General features: G+C 37.9%; 1 protein-coding gene across 1 annotated transcript in view; it reads left to right on the top strand.

Moving 5' to 3' along the window:
- Window positions 1-8,630, top strand: part of LOC106878435 (doublecortin domain-containing protein 1) — a 77,442-nt gene that overhangs the window by 39,860 nt on the left and 28,952 nt on the right. Inside the window, exons 12-13 of the mRNA XM_014927645.2 lie at window positions 898-1,029; window positions 7,058-7,201. Coding sequence (XP_014783131.2) covers window positions 898-1,029; window positions 7,058-7,201 — 276 coding nt within the window. The remainder of the gene's footprint in view (window positions 1-897; window positions 1,030-7,057; window positions 7,202-8,630) is intronic.

Here is an 8,630-nt window from a genome sequence, read left to right as displayed (position 1 = left end):
TATATATATATATATATATATATATATATATATATATATACACACACACACACACACACACACACACACACACACACACACACACACATATATATATAAAACCAGGCATTATTTATCATCTTCGTCAATCGTTTCAAATTACATTTGTTAACTTGTGTATGTCCACCTTGTATTGTTTTGTTTCTTTGACCCCTAATTCTACGCAAATCTTGTGGGTGCTGCCAATATATGAAGTTCCCAGTCTTATCGTTAAAGGCACGAAACACACACACATACACTTGATCGGTTTCTTCTAGATTGATTCACAAGGCATTGGTCAGTAGAAAACACTTACCAGGGTACTGTGCAGTAGGATTGAACCCAAAACCACACGGTTTCAAAGTGAGCTTTTTAACCCCACAGCCATCCTGCTTAAGATCAGACCTTTTTTTTTTAATGTCTTTCTTTTATCAAGACTGTTTATTAATTTTTTTTATTTCTTTCAGTCATTTGACTGCGGCCATGCTGGAGCACCGCCTTTAGTCAAACAAATTGACCCCAGGACTTATTCTTTGTAAGCCTAGTACTTATTCTATCGGTTTCTTTTGCTGAACCGCTAAGTTACGGGGACATAAACCCACCAACATCAGTTCTCAAGTGATGTTGGGGGTACAAATACAGACACACATTCATATATATATATATATATATATGTATATATGATGGGCTTCTTTCAGTTTCCATCTACCAAATCCACTCACAAGGCTTTGGTAGGCCTGAGATTATAATAGAAGACACTTGCCCAAGGTGCCATGCAGTGGGACTGAACCTGGAACCATGCGGTTGGTAAGCAAGCTACTTACCACACAGCTACAACTTTCTATATAAACAAACGTGATTCTGTTTTGCTTATTTCAGTGAAAAATACAGAAAAGTCAACTCAGTCACCTAGCAAAGCTAATGAAACAGTGGAGTCGAGTGCAGCTGAATTGAATCAATCTTCATTAAGTGATGCTGAGAAGGATGATGTGAAAGAAACATCTTTTGCTGGTAAGAAAATGTTCTTTATTCATTTGTCATCCAAAATACACAGGAGACATAAAGCATAACAACTTCCACATGGTCAGTCATTCCATGTAAGTTCATAGGTCTTCACAATATACTCTCTCTTGTAACAGCCATCTGTGCATCATATTTAATGTATATGCATACAGTGTTGATAGGCCAGTTGCTTTAGTATTTGTCCCGAAATAACAATCACAGGTAAGTTCACCGCCATCAATTCATCGCAGGAGAGTTCACTGCCACCAATTCACTCTGAAGAAAGTTCACCACGAGGAAAGTTTACCGAGAAAATATATCCATAGTATTTCACCATTAATAATTAAAAACTATTGCAGCGTAGAAGGTGTTTATAAGCCATTTAAGAAACACACAAAAACCGTTAGATTTTGTGTGTTTCTTAAATGGCTTATAAACACCTTCCACCCTGCGATTGTTTTCGTTCCAGCACACGATCTCAGATCAGGTCACTTGCTATGCAAGTACATCTCCATAATAATTAAAAACTATTTTATTGAAAGAAAAAAAAAGTGAATTGATGGTGAACTTTCTTTGCAGTGAGTTGATGATGGTGAACTTACTGGATATGGAGGTAACTTCTCTTATGAAGTTGCTGTATTAAAAACACAATGTCAGAGGGAGATGAAAATTCATCCATATGGCTGTGGTCAGCAAGAACACCAGATGCATTTTGGCCTTCTTGAGCATTTTTGTTGGTGCACACTCACAACCAACAACTTGGTCAGGTGAGAATTCATCACCTCTGTTAGAGGAAAAATTAATAAAACACTCAAATAGCTGCCCAGTTGAATAAAAATCCAGTATACACAATTGAGGTAGTATTTAATTAAAATAGCCATCTATGTGTCATATTTAACTGTTTAACCCTTAAACCAGCCATATCCTGCCCAAATATTTAACCTGTTTGATGTTCAGACTGACCAGATCCGGCCTCTCATACCTACCCTACAATGTCATTCTAAAAATAAACAATCACATCATCAAAATCTCACAGCTATGAGATAATGCATGATTAATTCAAAACAAGGTGAATAAATAAGCATAAGATTTAACAGAGGAATCTGAATGGTCACAGGTTAAAGTATTAGTCTGGAGTTAATGTCTCTAATGGATGAGTTATGTTAAAAAACACAATAAATATCAGAGGGCAGTGAAGAGTGAAGGGCAAATTAATAGTTGCTTGTTATGGGCCACAAAAAGATCACAAAAATTATTAGAATATGGTCAAGCTTTCTGTCAATCAGCGTCTTTTAAATTTATAGGCCTTTTCTTTTCCTTCCTTGTACATTACAGTGACCTCAAATTTAGAGGGCAGAATACAAGCACTCAGAATATTTAAAAACATTTAGATATTTTAAAATATATAAAAAACATTTATAAATACATAGGTTTTTTAAAATAGAAGACGTCGATAACTTTATAGGATATGTTATAATGAGTAAAGATTTCAAGTTAGAACACAAAGTGTGTGGAAAGTAGAAAGTCAGACATTTTACAGCCTTAAACGGACATACTAAAATTAGAGACAATGTTCAATGGATCCAAAAGTTTTATCGATGGGCCGTTTCGGAGACGTGTCAGTTAATATGACATGAATTTCATATTTTAAGAACCAGACACTCCCCTCATCAGGATGCTCCACGACACGAAAGACACCATGAAGACAATACAATAAAGGACAACTCACATTATCACATATATATGTATATGTGTGTGTGTGACTTTGCATCTGTGTTTGTCAAGCAGTAGTGGGTGACAGTGGAGGCGCAATGGCCCAGTGGTTAGGGCAGTGGACTCGCGGTCATAGGATCGCGGTTTCGATTCCCAGACCGGGCGTTGTGAGTGTTTATTGAGCGAAAACATCTAAAGCTCCACAAGGCTCCGGCAGGGGATGGTGGCGAACCCTGCTATACTCTTTCACCACAACTTTCTCTCACTCTTACTTCCTGTTTCTGTTGTGCCTGTAATTCAAAGGGCCAGCCTTGTCACACTCTGAGTCATTCTGAATCTCCCCGAGAACTACGTTAAGGGTACACGTGTCTATGGAGTGCTCAGCCACTTGCACGTTAATTTCACGAGCAGGCTGTTCCGTTGATTGGATCAACTGGAACCCTTGACGTCGTAAGCGACAGAGTGCCAACAACTACAACTGCTTGACAACTGGTGTTGCTGTGTTTACATCCCCGTAACTTAGTGGTTTGACAAAAGAGACTGATGGAATAAGTATTTGGTTTAAAAAGATAAAAATAAGTACTGAGATCGATTCATTCAATTCAAAAAGGTTCTTCATGGTGGTGCTCCAGCATGACCACAGTCAATTGTCTGAAACAAGTAAAAAACAACAACAACAACAACAAAAAGTCCCTGCTTGAAAGTTGCATAAAATGCCCTGAACTAGCAAAACAATGTGTTGGAAAATTGTGGGAACTCCTAAGCTACTTGGATAGCTGAGTCTGTTGAGCATAGGACCCTTAATCTTGGGGGGTCATCAGTTCAATCCCTGCATTAGGTGGAATATTATTGCATAGGCACAAGTATTGCTGTGCAGTTAAGAAACTTGCTGTGTAACTACATGGTTTTGAGTTCAGTCCTACTACACAGCACCTTAGGCAAGTGTCTTCTACTATAGTCCACACCCAAGACCACAGGATTAGGAAACAAACTTCTTCACCACACAGCCACACCTATGTCTATATATATATATTTATTTCTTTATTGCCCACGGGGTGGGGGGGGGCTAAACACAGAGGGGACAAACAAAGGGATTAAGTCAATTACATTGACTTCAGTGCGTAACTGGTACTTATTTAATCAACCCTGAAAGGATGAAAGGCAAAGTTGACCTCGGTGGAATTTGAACTCAGAACGTAACAGCAGATGAAATACTACTAAGCATTTTGCCTGGCGTGCTAACGTTTCTGCCAGCTCACCGCCTCATATATATATATATATATCATCATCATCATCATCATGTATGTATATAAATGCCCTAGTGGGTATATAAATTATTGAAAAAAGAAAGCCAATATTCCTCGAACTTAATAATAAAATATTGGTGATACGTTTCTTGAATGTGAATCCAAAATAAGAAGGTAAGAGAAATTATGACTAATAGTTTTCCAACAAAAACAAAATTTAAAAAAAGAAAATAGAAAAGAAAAGAAAGCAAGAAGGAAAAAATTCTATGACAAATTTCAGCTCAAAAATGTATTAGATCAGTAGGTTAGCATAAAGTGTGGAATTCTTTTCAAAACATGACTAATGAAAAAATATCAAGAAATAAAATTGTAACAATCAATCATAATGGAACACAGCATGGTTATTCCAGACAGATTTGGTTTGGCTGCTTTAAGGTGGAATTGAAAAATTATTTAAATAATCTAAAGGCAGAAATTTTAGTAAAGAAATTTAATTTTTTCTTAATTACTTTTGGAATATTGATTCTATTTCCATTCTCTTCTTTTTATGTGTTGAATTAATAGTTTATTTATTTGTTTTCTTTGGTGAATATTATTAAAAGAACCTAACTTTTGCAGCACTTTCTATTTTACATCTCTCTCTCTGCTCCCCCCCCCTACACACCATATCTGTGGTATAACTACATCTTGACAAACTTTAGCTACTTACTATTTACTAAACAGTATTGCTCTAGTCATCATCCTCATCGTGACTAGAAAAAAAAATTGTGCTACCACTAAAACACATTCTACCAAGGAACGATAAGGCTAAGTAAGAACCTGAAATATCTTTCTTAAGCAAAATAAATCATTGAGACAGAATCCCTGCACTGAGACATTAACGATAACAAAAATAAACAGGGAAATTCCCTCATCAGCTGCCAATCAAATATCAGTGTGATTTTGACATCACTCACACATAAATATATATATATTTATGTATGTATATATATGTGTGTGTGTGTGTATATATATATATATATATATATATATCATTATCATTGTTTAATGTCTGCTTTCCATGCTAGCATGGGTTGGATTGAGGACTGGCAAACCAGGAAGCTGCACGAGGCTCCAATCTGATCTGGCTAGGTTTCTACCGCTGGATGCCCTTCCTAATGCCAATTACACCAAGAGTGGAGTAGTTGCGTTTACATGCCACCAGCAGGGGGACCAGTCATGTAGCACTGGCATCAACCATGTTTGAATGGTGCTTTTTATGTGCCACCAGCACTGGCATTATATATATATATGAACTTTGATATATTTTTCAGCCAAAATAGGCCTCAGCCATATATTTAACTTAATAACACCATCTTACAGAAACTGTTTCAGCCATTTTTGAATTGAGATTTGTGGTATCATGGCACATTCAAGTAGACAGTTGTTGTTGATAGAGATGTATCCAGGTATAGTTAACTTGTTTGGTACCTCCTGAAGAAATTTGTCCAAATATCGTTGAAGGTGAAGGGATCTTTTTCTTCTTTGATTTGTTTTGGGATAATGTTAAACAGAGCAGGGCCTGTTGAGGAAAATTAGATGCGTTGCAATGTGTTTATGTGCTTTAGGCCTGAATTGTGTCAAGAGCATATGGCACAATGGGTCCCAACTTTGGATGGGTTATAAATTTGATAAGATTATTTGGGTATTACGGCTGGTATATTCTTCACATTATGCAAATAATATAGCCCTCATATGTACTCACACACACACACACACACATACATATGTGAGTGAGTATAACAGTTACTTTGTAGAAGAGACCATCTTGGTCATTCAAAAACAGAAAGATTGTTAAATTCATATTTTATTTATTTCATGATTTGTTAGAAACTTGTGTTTAGAAAATTTTTGACACTTCACGAAATAAATTAAAAGTGAATTTGACAGTTTTTGTGTATTTTTATACAATAGTTCTTTCTTCGTTTTGTAATTACTTGAAATTTCAACACTGTATCTGATCAAGTCACTTGCAAGGAAACTCTCATATATCATCATCATCATTTAACATCCATTGTCCATGCTGGCATGGGTTGGACAGTTTGACCAGGGCTGGCATGGTTTTCTATGACTGGATGCCCTTCCTAACACCAACCACTCTGAGAGTGCAATGGGTGCTTTCTTATGTGTCACCGGCACAGGTGTCATTTGCGTGACACTAGTGTCTGCTTGGCCTGATGGGTCTTCTTCTCAAACACAACATAATGCCAAAGGTCTCGGTTGAAACCTGACTTTTCTCCTCCATACTGAATGAATGTCTAAACAGATATATATATAGGTATGATTGTGTGTGTGTGTATATGTATGTATGAATACATACATTTATATACATATGTGTATATATAATTGTTGTGCATGTATGTGTTTATATATTGCTTGAGGAGACCTATTGAATCAAGTACATCAACATCAAGTGAAATCAAATCACAATCAAATGGAAATTGTAGTTATGGTCCCTGTGCTGGTGGCACGTAAAAAGTGCCATCCAAACATGGTCAATGCCAGCCTCCTCGCCCCGACTGGCTTCTGTGCCGGTAGCACATAAAAGGCACAATCCGAACGTGGCCAATGCCAGCACCACCTTGACTGGCTCGTGTGCCGGTGGCACATAAAAAGCACCATCTGATCGTGGTTGATGCCATCCTCCTCTGGCCCATGCTGGTGGTATGTAAAAAGCACCCACTACACTCTCGGAGTGGTTGACATTAGGAAGGGCATCCAGCTGTAGAAACATTGCTTGATCAGACTGGAGCCTGGTACAGCCTCCTGGTTTTCCAGCTCTCAGTCAAACCGTCCAGCCCATGCCAGCATGGAAAACGGACGTTAAACGATGGTGATGATATATATATATATGGTGTGTGTGTGTGTGTACTGCTGTAATTACTTTTTCTGCTGATAAACCTCCCCTCTCTCCCTTCTCTTCCCCTACCTCTCTCTCATCCAAATCTCTACCAATCTCATTTGAATCACTGAAGTTATAGATAGTAATGTATTGATTTTTGTGTTTATGATGTTTTTTGCTTTGTTTTTTGTTACAGAAGAAGACCAAATAGATGCTGATGAGATGACAAAGACAAGAGACACCCTACTGAAAACTGTTGATTTACCTCCCTTGAGTTGTATTCTACGTTATCCAATTGAAGTCTGGGTATCAAGTAATCGAAGGTTCATTTCTCCTGAAGGTGAAATAATCAATTACTTATTTCAGAATTACTGATTATTAATTATTGATACACAGGTAGCCAAGTATATTCCCTGTAGTGAGACACCTGTGCTTGTCACTCTATTTTACTTTAATCTCCTCAAACCTGGCACTAAACCACCTGTCCCCTATCAAATACATGCCCCACTTAATCAAGAGGGCTTTTTCCTTTTCCTTTTCCTATCCTATTTGGTGATCTCACTAGTGTTGGTGCCACGTTTAAAAGCACCCAGTCCACACAGTAAAGTGGTTGGCATTGGGAAGGGTATCTCGCCATAGAACCTATGCCAAAGCTGACATCTGAGTTCGATGCAGCCCTGCAGTTTGCTGCACCTTGTCAAACTATCCAACCCATGCCAGCATGGAAAACAGACATTAAATGATGAAAATGAATATTCATAATAACTGTGTGTATCATAAATTTAGAATGGGATACACTGCATCTGTGCATATTGTAAGAGGTGACTAAAAGGGTTAGTGACAGGAAAAGCATCCAGCAGTAAAAAAACACAGTCCCAATGCAATCCATGTGTATAATGAAGGGACACTATAAAATAATGATGTTGATGGTGGTATTTATAATTATTGCATTTAATGGTAAACAAGATTCACTTTTTTTCCACAAAAATATGGCTTAAACATTTTCCCTGGGCCCTATATATGAAACTGGATCTCCCATCTGCTAATTTTGTCTCTGCTTCTCGTTTTTTCTCCTGAATATTCACTGCTGACATCAGAGTTTGTCTTTTATGCCATCAAACATGCTATTGTTGTTATTTGTTGAAGGCAAGGCTGTGAGCTAGCAGAGTGGTTAGCATGCTGGGCAAAATGCTTAGCGGTGTTTCGTCTGTCATTACGTTCTGAGTTCAAATTCTACCGAGGTCGACTTTGCCTTTCATCCTTTTGGGGGGGTTGATAAATTAAGCACCAGTTGCATACTGGGGTCGATCTAATCAACTGGCCCCCTCCACACTGGACAATCTCGTGGGAGGGGGCCAGTCAATTAGATTGACCTCAGTACACAACTGGTACTTAATTTATCAACCCCCAAAAGGATGAAAGGCAAAGTCGACCTCGGTGGAATTTGAACTCGGAACATAAGGATGGATGAAATACTTCTAAGCATTTCGCCCGGCTTGCTAACATTTCTGCCAGCTCACCACCTTGTCCCACTATAATATTAACTGCACACTTAGAGTGTGTTTCAACTCCAGATTTATGTATTTCTACAAATGATATCATCATCATCATCATCATCATCATCATCATCGTTTAACGTCCGCTTTCCATGCTAGCATGGGTTGGACGATTTGACTGAGGACTGGTGAAACCGGATGGCAACACCAGGCTCCAATCTAATTTGGCAGAGTTTCTACAGCTGGATGCCCTTCATATATATATATATATAT

The sequence above is a fragment of the Octopus bimaculoides genome, chromosome 7, assembly GCF_001194135.2.
Source record: "Octopus bimaculoides isolate UCB-OBI-ISO-001 chromosome 7, ASM119413v2, whole genome shotgun sequence".
NCBI classification, from domain to species: domain Eukaryota; kingdom Metazoa; phylum Mollusca; class Cephalopoda; order Octopoda; family Octopodidae; genus Octopus; species Octopus bimaculoides.
Note: the sequence above shows the minus strand (reverse complement) of the source record. Positions and strands in the feature narration are given on the sequence as shown.